This window comes from Schistocerca nitens, chromosome 6 (genome assembly GCF_023898315.1).
Source record: "Schistocerca nitens isolate TAMUIC-IGC-003100 chromosome 6, iqSchNite1.1, whole genome shotgun sequence".
NCBI lineage: Eukaryota > Metazoa > Arthropoda > Insecta > Orthoptera > Acrididae > Schistocerca > Schistocerca nitens.
The window spans coordinates 315,875,773-315,894,741 of NC_064619.1; the positions used below are offsets into that span (position 1 = coordinate 315,875,773).

Consider the following 18,969-nt stretch of genomic DNA (forward strand, 5'->3'; position numbering starts at 1 on the left):
GACGCCTCTCAATATGGGGTCGGTGCAGTCCTTGCGCACCGTTTTTCTGATGGTTCGGAACAACCCATTGCTTATGCCTCCAAAACGCTCACGGATGCCCAACAAAAGTATTCTCAAATTGAGAAAGAAGCTTTGGCCATCATTTATGCTCTTCATAAGTTTGGTGTTTTTCTCTATGGCTCAAAGTTTCATCTAGTTACGGATCACAAACCACTTGTTTCCTTGTTTCATCCATCAACGTCACTTCCCGACAAGGCTGCACACCGCCTCCAGCGTTGGGCTCTTTACTTGTCTCGTTTCAATTATGAGATTCATTTCCGGCCAACGGCTCAACGTGCAAATGCTGATCCTCTGTCTCGCCTTCCCATGGGTCCTGATCAGGCATTCGATAGGGACGAACTTCTGTGTTTCCACCTGGATGTTGCCAAGCAGCGGGTTGTGGATGGGTTCCCCATCACTGGGGACAGGCTGGCGGCTGCTACGGGTTCTGACCCTACCCTCTCCCGGGTTTTATGCTGTATTCAGAAGGGTTGCCCAGATCGTCCATCCGCTAAGACTTCTGATCCATTGCGGAACTACTACGCTTTGCGCTACCGCCTCATGGCTAGGGATGGTGTTATCCTCCTCTCCACTGAAATGCTTCGCCTCGTGTTGTGGTACCTGTGTCTTTGCGTGCTTCGGTCTTGCGCCTCCTTCACCAAGGGCACTGGGGTGTGTCTCGCACAAAATCTCTGGCGCACCATCATGTGTACTGGCCTGGCATCGACTCTGAAATAGCACACATGGTCGCTGCCTGCGACCCTTGTGCGTCACAGGCCGCTGCCCCGAAGTCATCTTTGTCACCGTGGCCTTCGCCTGAGAAGCCCTGGGAGTGCATTCATGCTGACTTTGCGGGACCCTTTTTAGGTACTTATTGGCTCCTCGTAATTGACGCCTATTCTAACTTTCCTTTCATTGTCCGTTGCACATCACCTACCACATCGGCAACCACCAGTGCTCTCACCCACATTTTTTCTTTGGAAGGCCTCCCCTCTACTCTTGTTACTGATAATGGTCCGCAATTTGCCTCATCCGAATTTGCGGATTTTTGTGCTCGTCACGGCGTTATGCATGTCACGGCCCTGCCGTTCCATCCACAATCCAACGGTGAGGCTGAGCGACTGGTCCGCACATTTAAGGCTCAGATGCGGAAACTTCTGACTTCTTCTGCTGCTGATGATACGCTTCTCCAGTTTCTGGCGTCTTACCGTTTCACCCCTGTGGGCGACCACAGCCCGACTGAGCTCTTACATGGCCGACAGCCCCGCACGCTACTTCATCTTCTGCGGCCTTCCACCTCCCGGCCGCGGGTGTCTTCACTTGGCCGGTTCACCGCCGATGACCTCGTCTGGGTACGGGGATATGGCAGGCGGCCAAAATGGAGCCCGGGCCGCATCTTAAGACACCGTGGCAGACGCCTGTATGAAATCCAGACGGACACGGGTGTTGCAGTGCGTCATTCGGAGCAGCTTCGGCCTCGTGTGCCAGCAACGCCTGTTCCGAATGCTGCTACACCACCTTTGGCTCTACCTGACGCTCGGGATCTTGGCATCTCTCAAAACTCACAACGCAGCCCTCTCACCGTCATCACGATGCCAGCACAAGAACGGACGCCCCCAGGAGACGTGCCCATGCAGGAACCGGATGACCATCCTCTGTCAGAGCAAATCTACTCGCCTCCTCCTCCAACGGACGCCGACACATCGCCAATGTCTCCTGTCATATCAACTGGACTTGCCGCAACGGGCAGATTGGTGCATGGGGCCCCAGCAGATTTGACCCCTACGTCTCCTGTCATCTCGACCCGTTATCATTGGGGACACTTCCGTCCGTACGGGAAGCCTCCTCCTCGAGACTTTACGGCAAGTCAAACAACGCCTATGGACATTAGCCGTCTCCAGGACACCTCCATCAAGACCAGTGCAACAATTTCAAAGGGGGGAAAAGTGTTGTGACTCGCCGATCATTCAAAGTGCCGCCGCGCAATTACGCGCGTTCTCTACGTGCGGCGCTGTCTGCCAGCCATGCAGCAGCTGCACCACCTAAGCGGCCAGCCGAGCAGCGGCCGCTAGACTGGGACTCAGTGCTCATTCGAATGCTAACGTGTACACATGTCTTACTTGTCAACTTACTCTGTGACATATCTGTTGTGTCGTTCCGAAATATATGTGTTAAACTTGACGTTATAACAGACAAGAGTCTGAAAACAATAGCGGGACTGCATTGCTAAGATTTTGGTGACAATTTCAACTTGATTGTGATAATACAATCAATAGTGGGACTGCATTGCTAAGATTTTGGTGACAATTTCAACTTGATTGTATTATCACAATCAAGTTGAAATTGTCACCAAAATCTTAGCAATGCAGTCCCACTATTGTTTTCAGACTCTTGTCCCCGTCCCTCACAGCAGTGAATTGCCCTCAGCAACTATGAGAGGTGTATGGTGGCCCCTTGTAATGCCACCCTAGAACTTCACTCCAGCACTACCTTGTTGAATATGTGTGACTCATTGTTGGAGGCATTCAGTATTATTGGTTGTCTTCAAACACATTGTCTGCAATTACCAGGATACAAACAAATCTGGGTTTCTTATGTAAACAACACCCAACACCAATCCTGGGGCATCCATTCTGCATGATATACCCTGTATGCTCATTTTTCTGTTCTCATGAACACATTCATTCAGCATGATCACCAGAAACAGAGTGGCCTCCTGTTCTCCTAATGTGAACCCAATCAGACATGTGTGGTATCAATTGAAACAAGTTGTTTCTGAATTTTGACAGTTGCTATGTACTTTTTGTGACTTATACAGCATTGCCATTGGAAAGCAGGACAATTTGGACCAAAGTTGGTTTTAAGTTCTCACTGATTGTATGCCATGGTGGGTTCAAACCTGACCCAAACAAGAGGACATTCCACCACCTGTTGACAATGCTCAGAAGTGCTGTGAAAATGGTTTCTTTTGTTTTTTGATGATCTGAATACATTGCAGATGAATGTATACACATGCGTCAGAGCCGATTTTTGGTTTCTTTGGTCATCCTGGAAACTGTTGCCCCAAGATGGTACTTGCATCATATACAAGAAATATTGAATTTCAATTCCATCTTCTTAATTTATTCCAGGTACACCTTAATAATACACTGAATTAGAGGACAAATGGTAGCTGCCTACTTTTATCTGTCTCCCAGCAACAGTTAGAAGCAATGAGTGCCAGCTGCATCTGCTTTGTTTCCTATTTAATAATGTACCACGAGATTTCTTTCCTTTTCTTTTCTAACGTAGTTTGCCTTTTTCACCCTAGTTTAGAATACAGCACTGGTTACTGCACATTTGTAATTTTTGTTTAAAACTAATCCTTAAAATTACACGGCAGCTGCTGTTCTTGTAAGTTAGAATTTTGACACCAACCAACATTTTCTCCATTTTTGTCTCCAGGTTGAAGCCACTATCATTGTTAATTAAATTCTTCACAAACTGCATTCCAACTGCATAATTTATCTGTCAAAAAATGTAATTAACAAAGATAGTGGTTTCAATGTAGACAAATCATGGAATCCAGTGTTTTCTCTAATTAACACACAAATATGTTGATTCAGTGCAGCTAGTAATGATACACTGATATCTCACCATAAATAGACCACATAGACACATTTCAGATTATGAACACTCTTTGCCACCAATCAGCGTATCTGGCACATGTTTTCTGTGATTTAAAGTGATGATACAAGTACTGTATCTTCAGCTTGTTGGCTCACTCTTAAGGCCAGAAGGTGTACAGCTTAAATATTAGAAGATAAAGAAATAAAGATTATGGACTCCATAAATTTAATGCATTAACTGGTACTCTTATCTGTTGGTTGCAGTAACACAGATAAATATATATAGTCGTATAGTTCATTCACTGCACATATAATGGCTTTGCTTTACTGTTGTGTGGTTACTCCCATATGTTAACGATTTTAGAACATCTCTTCGCAATCCTGATATTGACTAGCTTAAAGTAGTGCACTACAACCTGAAAGTGAAGGTGCGCACCCTCAAAGACAAATGGTGACTGAATGATGACAATGAAATGCAATCATACGCTGACACAAACCAAACAGGCAGATTCTTCGAGTGCCTGAAAACTATCTTTGGTCCAAAATCAAGGAAGATAGTACCTGTTTATGACAAAGATAAAACCTGTCGGCTGATGCAACAGAGTGATATCCTTGCTTGGTGGGCAGAACATTTTGATGATGTTCTTAATCCCAACCATAAGATAACTGATATTCCATATATAGAATCACTTGAAGGCCTGCGAGTCGACGAACAACTTGCTGATGCCCCTTTGTTCAGTGAATTCATTTCAGCATTGGCTAAGCTGAAAAATAACGAATCAGCATGATTAGACAACTTACCAACAGAATTTTATAAATATGGTGGGCCAAACATCATGAACCCACTGTTTGTTCTAATTTCAAAGATTTGAGAGTGCAAAATAATTCCACAAGATTGGAAAGATTCCTGCATTTGCAAGATTTACAAAGGCAAAGGTGACATTTCTGACTGCAGTTCTCACAGGGGAATCTCTCTTCTCTCAGCAGCAGGGAATGTCCTGGCTCACATTCTCAGCAACCGGCTAACGCACCTTGCAGAAAAAGTGCTACCAGAGACCCAGTGTGGCTTTCGCCTGAACAGAGGCACAATGGATGCCACATTTGTTGTCAAACAAATGCAAGAGAAAAGCTTAGAGCAACATCTTCCTCTGTTCATGTGCTTTGTAGACCTGGAATAAGCATTCAACCAAGTCCCACGGGAAGCTCTATGGGTTATGCTAAAGAAAACCGGCTGCCCTGACAAAATTATTAACTTGATTAGACAGTTTCATGACAACATGATGGCAAAAATCTGCCATGAAAACAAGCTTTCAGACCAGTTTCCCATGACATGCGGTGTAAAACAAGGCTGTGTACTGGTTCCCACACCCTTCTCACTTTATTTCACAGCTATTATGAGAGAGACAACCAAAGCCTGCAGTGGTCAAATGGGTCTTGACTCGAGAACAGACAAAAGTGTCTTCAACATCTCTCATCTCAGAACAAAAAGTCGCATAAATAAAATATCTATCTTGGAAATTCTTTACGTAGACGATGTATGCATGATGGCTAATTCTCCTGAATCTCTCCAAACATACATGAACCTGCTAAATGACTCCTGCAGAAGATTTGGTTTAGTCATAAGCATCACCAAGATGCGAGTCCTTCAACAACCACTTAGGGGTTCCAATACAGATGACAGCAGTATTAAGTTGGACAACAAACATTTGGAAAATGTGTCACACTTTAAATATCTAGGTAGACAAATTAGAACCAACACCAGCCTGACAACAGAAATTGCAGCTCGTATATCCAATGCAGCCTTAGTTTTCGGCAATCACCAAGTATGGAAATCACATGATCTAAGACTACAAACTAAAATTGCAGTCTACAAAGCAATAATATTACCAGCTTTACTCTACACATTGGAAACCTGGTGCTGTTATAAAGATGACATTAGGAGGCTAGACACCTTTCATTTTCACTGTCTGACACTTCTCCACATGAAATAGGAAGACCGTGTTCCAAACACGGAGATTTTGCACCACGTAAAACTGCCCGGCATTGAAGCTCCCTTAATGAAACACCAACTGATATGGAGTGGCCATATCATATGCATGGATGACAGTAGACTTTCCAAAACAGTGTTTTACTCAGAGCTCTCATGTAGAAGGCGGTTGCAAGGTGACCAACACCTGCGATGTAAAGACACCATCAAACGCCACCTTACAGCCTGTGGCATTCTGAGCAAACATTGGGAGGAGCTTCCATTTTTGCACTGATCAGAGTGGTGCTCAACTGTACACAAGAGTGTGGAACAATTTGAGCATATCTGCCTAAAGAATCTGGACGATAAACGAAAGCTCCACAAATCCAAGCCCAAGCCTAATTACATCTATACATATAGCTCCACTGGGCAACTGTATTGCACTTTGTGCAACTGGATCTTCAAAGCAAAGCTCAGTTTTGCAAGCCACATCTGAGCTCGCCACAATATGGACTAAACGACTGATGGAATCACTGGCGCCGGACACGGTGAGGAGGACGTGATGATGACTCCCATATGCCTTAGCTGTGATTAAGCCAATGAGAAAATTATATTTTTTTGAAGTAATTATTTTAATTTGAAAATGAAAATTGATGTTTGTTTTATTTCAGGCCACTTAATAAAACAGCATGTGTTAAAAAAAATACTTGATGCAAAAAAACCACAAAACTTTGTTGTGGCAGTAATATTAACTTGACTGTGGTAGAAAATTACTAACTGTTTGTGAATTTTTACTTGGCCCATCTATGATAGGTGGAACTTGGATGACTTCATGCTGATTTAGAAAGTTTATGCTCAATGCCAACCTTAGCTATGTAATAGTATTGTGCACTGTAAAAATAAGTAGTCATTGTGCACCTAGTATTGATCCGTTGAGCATAGTGATTATTAATATTATTTACAAAATTGAGCAGAGAGGCTGTACGTGGTCCTTGAGGTAGCTTCCCATACACCTTCATGTCACTTCTGAAATCATGAATCCATTACATCTTCATTCCTTTTATAATCTATAAGCTGGCTGCTCTGGGAAAAGGAGGTGGGACTTGTCATAGTAGCCAATGCGCTTATGAGCCTATAACGAGCTTTCATGCCTAGCATCCTCAGCTCAGGAGCCAATTAAATTGTGCAACAAGTACATGCAAGTTTTATAATGATGAAATTGTAGTATTTTCTGTTAATACTGATGATCGTGGTCTTGTGCAATGAAAGGTGAATCGTTGTAACATCATCTGTATATAAAAAATATTTAAAACAGCAGATAGTGAACTTTCTTGAGTAACATGAGTACAGGAAACAACTCCTCTCCAATGAAGATGATGTGACTTACCGGACAAAAGCGCTGGCAGGTCGATAGACACACAAACAAACAAACACAAACACACACACAAAATTCAAGCTTTCGCAACAAACTGTTGCCTCATCAGGAAAAAGGGAAGGAGAGGGAAAGACAAAAGGAATTCCCACGTGGAATGTTTCCCTCTGAGATATATATATATATATATATATATATATATATATATATATATATATATATATATATATATATATATATATATATATATATATATATATATGAAAACAAAGATGGTGTGACTTACCAAATGAAAGTGCTGGCAGGTCGACAGACACACAAACAAACACAAACATACACACAAAATTCAAGCTTTCGCAACAAACTGTTTTAGATATATTTTTCCTATGTGGAATGTTTCCCTCTATATGGAACTGTCCATTCGCATGAATGGACACAGGCAGACAGTGTTTGTTGGTAATGAGGATCACCCTGTGGCTAAACATGCCTTGGTGCACGGCCAGCACATCTTGGCACAGTGTTACACCATCCGGGTTATCTGGATACTTCCCACCAACACCAACCTATCCGAACTCCGGAGATGGGAACTTGCTCTTCAATATATCCTCTCTTCCCGTTACCCACCAGGCCTCAATCTCCGCTAATTTCAAGTTGCCGCCACTCATACCTCACCTGTCATTCAACATCATCTTTGCCTCTTCACTTCTGCCTCGACTGACATCTCTGCCCAAACTCTTTGTCTTTAAATATGTCTGCTTGTGTCTGTATATGTGTGGATGGATATGTGTGTGTGTGCGAGTGTATACCCGTCCTTTTTTCCCCTAAGGTAAGTCTTTCCGCTCCCGGGATTGGAATGACTCCTTACCCCCTCCCCTAAAACCCACATCCTTTCGTCTTTCCCTCTCCTTCCCTCTTTCCTGATGAGGCAACAGTTTGTTGTGAAAGCTTGAATTTTGTGTGTGTGTTTGTGTTTGTTTGTGTGTCTATCGACCTGCCAGCGCTTTCGTTCAGTAAGTCACATCATCTTTGTTTTTAGATATGGTGTAACTTCAGTACCATGGTGAACATCATAACACCTTAGAGCTCACCTCCACAACTGTGATAAAAAATTATGTCCTCAAATTACCCATGTGTGTATGGCAAAAGACAGGCACTGAAATTCAAAAGGGCATATTTTAAGCTGTCATTGTAATTGAACAATGATTACAGAATGTTGCTTGCAAAATTGATGCCTGCCAGTGAGCAGGTGAGACCTCCAAAAGTGGAAGAGGGTGAGGGGTAGGAAGGATTCCTTGCAAAACAAAAACACTGCTGTCTATGAACCCACGTTCTACACAGTGTTGTTACCAAGTTCAACACTTAAGTGTACTGTAAACGCTTACTGGGTCCTTTTCATTTTTTGTTACTTCTTTTGCTAATAATGGACAAAATCTAGTCAGATTTTATTGAAAATTAAATGCATTCATGCAAAACCAAGTAGTGCACAAATTTTGACCATGGTAATTCTATTTGCACAGTTGTAAATCAGTTCACTTAGCTTATTCTGCTCAAATCTTGTAGATTATCTCCATGTGGTATGTTGGTTTCATTTTGTCTAAGCACATGATTAATTCTTGCTTGGCTGGTAAAAGGTGATGGGTCCACTTTCTCATACAATACTAACCATACAAAAGAAAGAGTTTCAAATGTGAGTTGCAGTTTAAACTTCGTTTTAGTTTACTGTTATGATCAGCTAATTGCTATGTTCACATTCGTTAGTGACACAATAAACGAAGACATCTCTCTTACAAAGCACCTCGATACATCCATCCCACATGTGTTTCTCTGGTCAGATACACAAAAAGATGTGATAAAATGGTTCAAATGGCTCTGAGCACTATGGGACTTAACACCTATGGTCATCAGTCCCCTAGAACTTAGAACTACTTAAACCTAACTAACCTAAGGACATCACACAACACCCTGTCATCACGAGGCAGAGAAAATCCCTGAAACCGCCGGGAATCGAACCCGGGAACTTGGGCGTGGGAAGCGAGAACGCTACCGCACAACCAAGATGTGATACATCTACATCAACATCAACATAGATACCCTGTAAGCCACTGTACGGTGTGTGACAGATGGTACATGGAAGTCCAAAGATGATAAATGCATACATCGATTATTGGAATTACATTTACAAAACTTTTCAAAGTACATTTTGTATTTTGTTGTCTAATATCACTTCTTCATATTTAAAAGTGAAATAAATAACATTATTGATAGTGATTATTGATATAGTCGACATATAAATATAATAAATAAATGAGCAAATGTTTTTTTAACATTTCAATTAAAGGTGCTTTAATGTTTGTATGTTGACAAGATAGTTTGTTAGCATTTAACTGTGATGACAAAATCAAGAATTAGTATATTCCCAGAAAAATGTCATCTGTATCATGAACTCTTATATTTTGAATATCCTGAGGTCCAGTACTTCAAGTGTCATAAAATACTGTACTATACGTAACCAAATGAGCTCTGCTGGTCAGTTCGATTCCAACACACAGAGGCTAAATTGTAGGAGATGTCTGCCAAGAACATTAATGGAAGTGTGACAGGGCAATGCCCCATGTTTCAGTAAATATGCTTTACAATACCAGAGATTTATCCCACAGCTTTATAGTTGAACACTGTTCCATGTCATCAATATTACTAACTGGAGTAGCTTGCACCACACTTTTCACATGTTCCTGCAACTAAAGTTTATGTGGATTAAGGTCATGAGAGTAGTTAAACCACTGTGTTGGTCATCATTGCATGAGCCATTTTCTTGAGAAGATATTTTACAAGACTGATTGCATATGCAAACTAAAGTGCACTAGAGCACTATCCCACATGAACCACTAGGTGTAGTAAACTACCGGGGACATATTTTCCAATAGTGGACATAGTACATTCCTCAGGAAGGTCAAGCATGCTGATCCATTCAGTTCATGGACCAGTCAAGTTACCAAGATAATACTGCACCACACATTGAGCCTGAATCAGTGTTGATGATTGGCAAACAGAATATCTATCCACCTGTAAATTTATTACATCATGAAGGCCTCCTCATTGAAAGAAATAGACAACACAAACATCACTATGGTAGTGACCATGTGAAGAGACTACTGGTAGAGATTGGCTCATTAGTTGCAAAACTGCTCCTTGAGGCCCTTTGCAGATGGTATAGGTACAAGTCATAATCACCTATATATGCCACACAGGCAAAAAAATAACATACATTTCACAGCCCACTGCTTGCATACTCATAACCGGATCATAGTCCATACATCGCAGCATACATTATTCCAGAGCAGAATGATCATATGCAAGAGAGTTGACAACCATTCAAAGAGCCAGTATAGAACCTCTTTCATAAACATACTAGTGTAGCACTGCAAATATCTTGTACATTGGCTGCTGTCTGGAAGGAAAAAGCTCCCATTACAGGTGTGCTAGTTCATGCCGTTTGCCATTTGCAAGTTCATACATTAACAGTATGCCACCTTCTTCTTAGTTTCAAAAACTAGCACTCACATTTTAATATGACTGGTCACAGGTACAATGTGTAATATATGCCAAGACACCTATATTCAGACTATGCATAGGGTGGTTCATGATTTTCACTGCAAATGTAGCATCATAGTAAATTGTGGTGGGCAGCACATGACACTTCATTTATGCAGTGCTGTGATTCACTATCAACACATTATACGACATATGCAGACAGGAGAGTGCCTTCATTTTATCCCATAAATCTTCTTTATTCTCTTTTTGAGATGCATGAGAATTAGAGATAGTATCCAGTTGTAATTTTTCCTCCTATCTACGTGATTATGTAGTTCTCAGTTCGTTCGAGCAGTCAGTCATTCATAATATGAAACACAGTCATAGGTCATACACTCAAAATGATTCAGAAATTTTACTTGTTAGAATGAAATCAGACGATGATTCTTCTTCTCTGGAGGTTCGTGCTTTGCGGCAGGCTGCTAATCTGTACAAATAAAATGCCTCGTAATTTTTGGGAGCGTTGTATAATCAGTCGGGAAACCTCAGATCAAGCAGATATTTGGCTTTGATGAAGTTTAACCTTCCTAAGAAGTAATGGAGCTCTTGGATTATTAAATGCAGGTTCGTATCCAGTCTTCCAGAAGTTCCCTTCTGATTAACAACTACGCAATATATCGATGAATATCATTAATTCTCAAATGTCAAATACACACCTTTTGTATGAAGGAGCAATATATATATATTTCCATGTTAATCGTACAATTTTGTATCAGTTATCTTCTGTCATAAATCTCAATAATCAGATTACAGTTCTTCAAACCAAGCTCAGGCTAATCGGCACGAAGACAATCTCAGAAGCTTTTTTTTCTAACAACCCCCAGAGAGAGTACTACAAAGAATAATTATGCGCTCATGGCATAGCTGTTGTATGAAACTACACTCCTGGAAATTGAAATAAGAACACCGTGAATTCATTGTCCCAGGAAGGGGAAACTTTATTGACACATTCCTGGGGTCAGATACATCACATGATCACACTGACAGAACCACAGGCACATAGACACAGGCAACAGAGCATGCACAATGTCAGCACTAGTACAGTGTATATCCACCTTTCGCAGCAATGCAGGCTGCTATTCTCCCATGGAGACGATCGTAGAGATGCTGGATGTAGTCCTGTGGAACGGCTTGCCATGCCATTTCCACCTGGCGCCTCAGTTGGACCAGCGTTCGTGCTGGACGTGCAGACCGCGTGAGACGATGCTTCATCCAGTCCCAAACATGCTCAATGGGGGACAGATCCGGAGATCTTGCTGGCCAGGGTAGTTGACGTACACCTTCTAGAGCACGTTGGGTGGCACTGGATACATGCGGACGTGCATTGTCCTGTTGGAACAGCAAGTTCCCTTGCCGGTCTAGGAATGGTAGAACGATGGGTTCGATGACGGTTTGGATGTACCGTGCACTATTCAGTGTCCCCTCGACGATCACCAGTGGTGTACGGCCAGTGTACGAGATCGCTCCCCACACCATGATGCCGGGTGTTGGCCCTGTGTGCCTCGGTCGTATGCAGTCCTGATTGTGGCGCTCACCTGCACGGCGCCAAACACGCATACGACCATCATTGGCACCAAGGCAGAAGCGACTCTCATCGCTGAAGACGACACGTCTCCATTCGTCCCTCCATTCACGCCTGTCGCGACTCCACTGGAGGCGGGCTGCACGATGTTGGGGCGTGAGCGGAAGACGGCCTAACGGTGTGCGGGACCGTAGCCCAGCTTCATGGAGACAGTTGCGAATGGTCCTCGCCGATACCCCAGGAGCAACAGTGTCCCTAATTTGCTGGGAAGTGGCGGTGCGGTCCCCTACGGCACTGCGTAGGATCCTACGGTCTTGGCGTGCATCCGTGCGTCGCTGCGGTCCGGTCCCAGGTCGACGGGCACGTGCACCTTCCGCCGACCACTGGCGACAACATCGATGTACTGTGGAGACCTCACGCCCCACGTGTTGAGCAATTCGGCGGTACGTCCACCCGGCCTCCCGCATGCCCACTATACGCCCTCGCTCAAAGTCCGTCAACTGCACATACGGTTCACGTCCACGCTGTCGCGGCATGCTACCAGTGTTAAAGACTGCGATGGAGCTCCGTATGCCACGGCAAACTGGCTGACACTGACGGCGGCGGTGCACAAATGCTGCGCAGCTAGCGCTATTCGACGGCCAACACCGCGGGTCCTGGTGTGTCCGCTGTGCCGTGCGTGTGATCATTGCTTGTACAGCCCTCTCGCAGTGTCCAGAGCAAGTATGGTGGGTCTGACACACCGGTGTCAATGTGTTCTTTTTTCCATTTCCAGGAGTGTATTTTGCACATGGATTCTGCGAGTATGAAGATAGAAAATTTGTAAACGTCATTCAAGGGTAGAATTGTATCAGAATAATTCATCGAATATAAAGAGATATTACACAGTGTACCCCAAAGTAGTGTGATAGATCAACTGACATACTACTTTTGAAAGCTGAAAAGAGATCACTGGTAATAGATACTAATATAACACAGACATATTCATCTTCAGTCTCTTTTCCAGAACTTTTTAACAGTTTCTTTATTGGGAGGAAGACACAAAGAGGAAAGATAAGGACACAAACAGGTATTGGATGGGTAAAAGAGTCACTCTAAACCATGATCCATTTCGCACCTCTGCTTAATTTTATTGACAAAGTAAATATTGAGTTATGTTGTCCTCATACCTTTTATTACTTTACCAGTACTTTGAATTTAGGTCTACTTACTTAACAAGGACAAGAAACCAATCTGGGAAAATGATGCAGATACCAAATAGATATGCTCTTGATTTCAGGACCAGTACTACAGGAAGGAGGAAGCCTTAGCATCACCAGTTCTGCAAGAATCAAAATACCAACTTATGTGCTTTCATCAGGAAACAGGTAATTTCATTCAAATTCCCGTGTGAATATAAAAAATTCAGACAATATTCAACAGGTATATCCTTCACTGAATGAATAAATTCAGGCAGCAGGACAAGTGGCAACATACACCTACTTTTTTTGAATGACTATTATGCAAGAATATGTCAGTGATGTATATCTTTCTTTATCAGTAACTATCCTGTATTGTATAGTTAATGATTCCCCTTTTTTTTAATCTAGACATTTAATCAGTTTCTTGGTAAGCAGATTGCAGTAAAATACATACAACAATACTCAACTCTGTTCCATGTACTTCACATTTCCACTAACAAGATTGTTTACATCTCAAATGAAGCTTACAGCACTTCCAAACTCTACAGCTGTTCAGTTTCTACTCAGCATAGCTTCTGAATCTACAACTTTTCCTATTTCAATAACCTCATCACTCATTACTTTTCTCAAACTCTCTCTCTTACTTATAGGTCAGCACTTTATTATGAGTTTTTCACACCTCATTTTTGCTTATTTATTTCTCTATTGTTGTGATTTTCCCTTTGAAGAACTATGCCAATATTCTATCCTCTCTTCTGCCTTTCTCATGCTCCACTCTTTAGTTTTGTGATTGTTATGTAATGTAATCTCATTTTGCTGCTACAACTGAGAAACAGCTTTTCTCTCCTGTCTCCCATTACCTCATCACCTCCTTATTGTCTTTCTTCAAATAACAATGACCAGTGACATATTTATGGATCTTGTGGATTTTATAAGACACCTATGTGCTTATTATTTGAAACATGTGGATTTATTAATTTTGTTTACCACCTGCTTCCAATATAGCTAAATGATTCATTATCTTATATTCCCTCAATTTACAGAAGAAGAAACTCTGATTCTGTCTCAGTCTCCTTAACACTGTTTCTTTTTTACTATTATTGAACAAATGCAATAGCTGGACTACCATAACAGAACATACTTTCATCTATTTTTAAATAAATACAGTGCTTGTAAGTATACCAGAAGTTCCTAGCTTTTAGACAGTAATCAAACAGAAAAGAAAACTCATATGCATTCTCTTATATTCATGAGACTTAATGGATCATTTTCTTATTAATATGTGCTGCAATAGTTTTAGAAATGTTTTTCAGAAATCAGTGACTGATAGCTACTGTTCATTTTTTTCCCCAGAACTGATGAAGCAGCGGCAACAATACTTCTGCTAGCCAGTAGACCATCACGAAAGGTTGATACATGGATTATTATTATATCAGCCATAAGTGGTGTCCTTGTTCTGTTGCTCATTATTCTTGGTCTCATCAAGGTTTGTATGACTTTATGATTTTACATGTACAGCTTAAGGGCAATAATATTTTTGACTTGTACTTCTAGGAAAAGAGAGAGAGAGTATTACAATCTGTAGCTATCTTTTCTTCTCTTTCTTTTCATTTATAAAGCTAATATTATAAATATTGTAAACGTTTTCTAATATTTGACTGCTGAATAATGAGAGCAGTCAAAAGCCCTTACTTCATGTTAGCATGTGGCAGTTTAATTTGAGCATGTACAAGAAACCTGCACAAAAGTTTACAGTGAAACCTTCATATTTGCCATATTTATTTCCTGATTACTTCTTCACAACTGAGTCAGTGAACTTCAGAATTAAGACATTTCCCTCGTGTCCAGAGATTCATACTTTCAAATTAAATAAGAGAGGAAAATTTTTAATATTTTATTTTCCTCTTGATGACTAATAAGCTGACTCAGTGTGCTCTCCAAGTGAATACTTTATCATTACTGTGACACTACACATTGGCTGTGTTGCATAGCATGTCACATTACTAATCTTAAGTGACAGAAGTAGAGAAATAGAGAAAAACTGAGCTCCATTTTCAAACCTTTTAAATTTTTGTTATATAATGAAACTTAATTATATAGTAAGAAAAGTTCTGGCAGAATATATGTAATTCAGGAATAAAGGAGACCACTCACCATATAGCAGAAGCACTGGGTCATCAACAGGCACACACTTTGCTAGCTTTTGGAAGAAGGTGGGTGAACTAGGGTGGCAGTTGTGTCAGATGTGTTGGGTAGAGGGAGAAAGAGGTAAGGAGCAAGAGTTGGGGCTAAGTATCCAGCAGCTCAAACAGAGGCAGCAGGTGTACAGGCTAGGAACGTGGGAGGGAGGGTGGTGGGCGCACTGGGTAGACATGCAACACATGGATACTGGAGCCAGTGAGGTGAGACATCCAAAGAAGACAACATGGAGAGGTGAATTAGGAGGAGATGTCAGTATAAAGGAAGAGGAAACCATTGGGTATAGGGTGTGAGGGCAGTAGATTAGCTGCGACTGACGCCCTGAGGATTACAGAAGCAAGGATAACTCCCATCTCTATAGCTCAGAAGTTCAGAAAAGCTGGTGCTGGAGGGAAGGTATATGTTGTGAAGCAGACTTTGAACTCAAGCACATGCTCAACAGTGTGTTGTGCCACTGTGTGACCAACTTTGTTGTTGGCCACAGTTTGGCAGTGGCCATTCATTCTCATGGACAGCTGGTTAGCACTCATGCCCACATAAAATGCTGTGCATTGACTGCCACATAGCTGGTATGTGACATGGCTGCTTTTACAGGTGGCCCTGCCTTCAATGGTGTAGGAAGTGTAAGATGGATGAATTGCACAGATCATACCTGTGGGTCATCTTTCACTGGGATATGACCCATGGGACAATGTGATGGGAGTGGGAGTGACTTAGGAATGAATGAGGATGTTTGTAGATTCATTTACTATGTTCAGTATTATCAAGTCAGTCCATGTTTGGTGTTCATCATGCATTTTTCAGTAAGTTGTCAACTGCTACTCATTATGCTAACATCTATGTTTGTCAGTTACCCATAATCCTTGCTACTAGTGAATTTGTGGGACCACTCATAATCTTTGTAGCTATTGATCTATGCTACAAGATTGCTGTTAATACATTACAATCAAGTTAATCACTGAAATCAAGATAAGAGTCAACAAGTGGGAAGAGAATGAAAATTTAAAGTCTACAGAATGTTGTGTATGTTTATTCAGTAACTATCTGAAGATCCTAGAAGAATTAAGATGAGAAAGAAATTTCATGAGACTTGCATGGCATCAAAGCACGTGGTAGGAGTTCAAGATGCCAGCCAAAAAGTTATTGGGAGAAATCTAAGAGTGTGTAATTCATCTCATGCTTACAGAAGCTTTATTCAACTAATTCACAAATACTGTTTTTCGTAGTGGGCACACCTAATGTCTGATTAATGGAAGCGAGAGAGAGAGAGAGAGAGAGAGAGAGAACATTCAAAGAAGAGCTTTGACATTTGAGGAGGTTCATTTACATAGAAGAAGAGTGTCACAGAAAAGCTCAACAAACCACAGTAAGAGACATTACAGGCAAGAAAGTCTTACTCTCCAGACTTACAAATATCAGTGTCAAAGATTAGCTAAGAATTATATTACTCCCACAGTATAAATCTCATAAATGGCTATGGGTAAAATTAGATAAATTCAGGCTTATATGAAGGCATACAGAGAACTGTTCTTTTTATACACCTTTCACCAGTGTAATATGAAGGGAAGAGGGAATGATTCTGATACACTTTTAACTCTTTGTCATGCAATATATTGTAGCTGCTTAGTACAAATGAGAATGTGGATGTAAGTAGCAATGTATTACAGTTATTGTATAGAACAGAGACAAGATGGCTGACAGTACTCTACAAAGATGCTATTGAAGTTTGTTCACATAGAGCTTTGACGGACAAGAAAATATGTTGCAACAACTGATTTCTGCTCATGAGTCTCATTCTGAAAGAACAAAGGTTAGGTTCTGCATAAACTAACTTTTAATTACAGTAAACCACTACTCAAGTGTTAAACAGATGAAATTCACCACCACTGCAAAATTTAAAGGATAGTTAATATATGGTTTCATCAAGATACAATCTGCATTAATCACAAAAACTACTGGTTTATATACTGTGGCTTTTATTGGAAAGGCACTTAGTTGACAATAATGTAAGATGGGACTTGAACATTAGAGTAATGAAAACTAAAAGGTACTGAGAGGAAGGTACTGGATTCATCAGAAACAGTCAGGATGCTGACAAATAAGAAAAATATATTCTGGAAGAAACAGAGGTTAAAATACAGTCAGCTGAACAGATGCCCTGCGGTCAATGGCCAGAATTATGAAAAGTGTTAACCAACTATCACAATGTATTTTCGAATCAGCCAGGTGTCATGAAAAATTATGAGTGTCATTTAAACCTGGACAAGCCTTTTTCAAAAAAATTTAGCAGATACATGTTGCTAGGAAGGAAGCAGTCAACAGATAAACTTACTGTATGTTAGATTGTGGGTTTGATTGAACAGGCAGTTAATGACATTCATAATCCCCTTGTTGCGATGCCTAAATGTGATGGGAGCATCAGATTGTTATTGATTGCCTACTAGTTAAGTGAAATCATAATGACAAAGAGTGACTGTCCCCAATATGGACAAGTTATTGCTAAAATTCTGAGGGGTTAAGTATCTCACTTCAATTGTTAGCATAACCTAACATTATTTTACAAACGCTGGCTGCTAATAAGATTTGACAAAATATTGATAATAGACACTCATCTAAAAACTTGTAAAGGTTTGTTTAAAAATGGGAGCAGCAAATGTGAAGACTAAACTGTTCGCACAAAATGGAAGGATTGACAGAGATTACAGATTTTGTGAATGGTAAATATATACAGAAGAAGCATATTAACTATCATATGCCTTTAAAAAAGTATTATTTAGCTGTGGTAGGCAAATGTCCCGAGTTGAAGACCCAGCCTGGCATATGGTTTTAATCTGCTAGTAAGTTTCACATCAGCACACATCCCACTGCATAGTGAAAAATTTGTTCTAGGAACAAGCCCTAGATTGTGGCTAAACCATGTCTCCACAAGGCCTACAAGTTTGTATTCTTACCCTCTCTCACATCATTTGTTGCTTGTCACTCTTCAAGATAACTAACTCTTTTAATAAGCTTTGAGAGAAGTAAGATGTACAAATAACTTATTTAATTACCTTCTTTCCTCGTAGTTGGCTCCAGTACTTCATGTAGAGGGGTTGATTCTTGAGGCTGAAATTTTTGACATTGTAGGTTCCAAATAACATGATAGTTATTGAAGAACTACTTATTTTTATCTTGATTTTTGTTTCACATTTTTCTATCTCACACTGGCTTTCCAATCTCCACTTTTAAATAAAAAATTACATTGTTTTTGCCAAAATTAAAAACACATCCGATCACATCAGAGGCATGCCCACTACTAATTAATTTTGCAGTTCTAACAATATTCCAAAGAGTTTACAACCTTTCTTGACTAATGAATATCCACCAATTTATGTTATTATTTTATAAATGAATCCAGAAACAAATTTTATAATTAATATCAGATTGTGTAATTAGTAATAGGAATTTCAAGTGATCCAGGTATTTTGTAATTTCAGATGTCTCTAAAAGAA

At 40.8% G+C, this 18,969-nt stretch overlaps 1 protein-coding gene across 2 annotated transcripts in view; it reads left to right on the forward strand.

Annotated features, from left to right (window-relative positions):
* Positions 1 to 18,969, forward strand: part of LOC126262537 (integrin alpha-PS4-like) — a 200,876-nt gene that overhangs the window by 169,485 nt on the left and 12,422 nt on the right. For both annotated transcript variants that reach the window (XM_049959216.1, XM_049959215.1), the window contains exons 21-22: positions 13,378 to 13,465; positions 14,633 to 14,765. In XM_049959216.1, the coding sequence (XP_049815173.1) occupies positions 13,378 to 13,465; positions 14,633 to 14,765 (221 nt within the window). The remainder of the gene's footprint in view (positions 1 to 13,377; positions 13,466 to 14,632; positions 14,766 to 18,969) is intronic.